Source organism: Phalaenopsis equestris, unplaced genomic scaffold (assembly GCF_001263595.1).
Source record: "Phalaenopsis equestris unplaced genomic scaffold, ASM126359v1 Scaffold000644, whole genome shotgun sequence".
Taxonomy (NCBI): domain Eukaryota; kingdom Viridiplantae; phylum Streptophyta; class Magnoliopsida; order Asparagales; family Orchidaceae; genus Phalaenopsis; species Phalaenopsis equestris.
The window spans coordinates 52,600-53,946 of NW_018165084.1; the positions used below are offsets into that span (position 1 = coordinate 52,600).

Genomic DNA, 1,347 nt, shown 5'->3' on the forward strand with positions numbered 1-1,347 from the left:
CCCCTTGTTTGGAAATGAGTTTGTCCTTCTTAATAGTATCCACAAGAATGTTGTTAATCCTTCTAATGGTATCGTTATCCAGTATGCTGTTTAAGGTAGTAAGGTTCCACTGGTTATCATTCCAGAAATCTGACACTTTGGTAGAAGTTGGGTGGGGAACAGTCAGCTTGTCAGCAAGCTTCCCATCCCCCATCCAGTTGTCAAGCCAAAATTGAGGTTCCCTCTCCAAGGCCCCATATAAAGTAATCTTCAGCTTTATCTTTATGTTTAATCATGTGAGACCAGATTCTGGAGTCTCCCAATTTGGATGTAGCAAGGGTGGGATGAGAACCTCTGCAATACTTGCCTTTAAGAAAGATAGCCCAAAGAGACTCTTGAGCTCTAAAGTGTATCCACAACTTGCAAAAATTGATCAGGTGCAGATGCTTGAAGCTTCTGAAACCTAAACCTCCATTATGAGTAGGTTTACAGATAGAATTCCAGTTGGTCCAATGCTTCTGTGTTCTTTGTCCTGACCAAAGAAATCTATTGAAGGTTGTTTCAAGAAGCTGCTGAGTCCTCTTTTTCATAATTTTCATTTGTAGAATGTAGGAGGGGAAGGCAGACAGTACATGTTTTAGGAGAGTAATCCTTCCTCCATTTGATAAGAAAGAATTTGTCCAGTTAGTGAGCTTAGCTTGAATCTTAGTCACAACATCATCAAATTGGATTTAATGTAGGAGGGGAAGGCAGACAGTACATGTTTTAGGAGAGTAATCCTTCCTCCATTTGATAAGAAAGAATTAGTCCAATTAGTGAGCTTAGCTTGAATCTTAGTCACATCATCATCAAATTGAAGCTTGAATCTGTAGTCCAGAGCAAGACAGAAAATCATTGAGAAGGGTTTGGATTTATTTAGCAGCAGGTTTAGTGGCCTTAGAAAAAAGAATAAAATCATCTCCATATGAAAGATGGCTGATGGCAATGTTTGAACTGTGGTTGAATAGGTTGTGAGGAGATAGGTTTGGAATTTGGTTGAGAATAACAGAAAGATAGTTAAAGACAAGGATAAAAATAGTGGGGGATAGAGGGTCACCTTGTTTGATTCCCCTTGAGGCAGTAAAGAAACCATGTGTCTTTCCATTGATGAGAATAGAGTGGGCATTATTATTCAGCCTTCTTCTGATTAAGCTTATGAAGTCCATATTGAAGCCTCTAGCATGCAAAACCTCCTCAATGAAAACCCAGTGGATGGTACCTCAGCTTCCAGAGCATCAGTAGCAAAAACAGGAGTCTGGTAATGTAGGAGACACTTACCATTTGAGTTTCTGAGGACACCTCCAATGCCAGCAAAGGACCTATAGAAGC

At 39.9% G+C, this 1,347-nt stretch overlaps 1 protein-coding gene across 1 annotated transcript in view; it reads right to left on the bottom strand.

The window, feature by feature from the left end:
- LOC110030062 overlaps window positions 1-1,347 on the bottom strand; it is a 35,929-nt gene that overhangs the window by 33,770 nt on the left and 812 nt on the right. Inside the window, exon 3 of the mRNA XM_020732605.1 lies at window positions 1,209-1,337. Coding sequence (XP_020588264.1) covers window positions 1,209-1,337 — 129 coding nt within the window. The remainder of the gene's footprint in view (window positions 1-1,208; window positions 1,338-1,347) is intronic.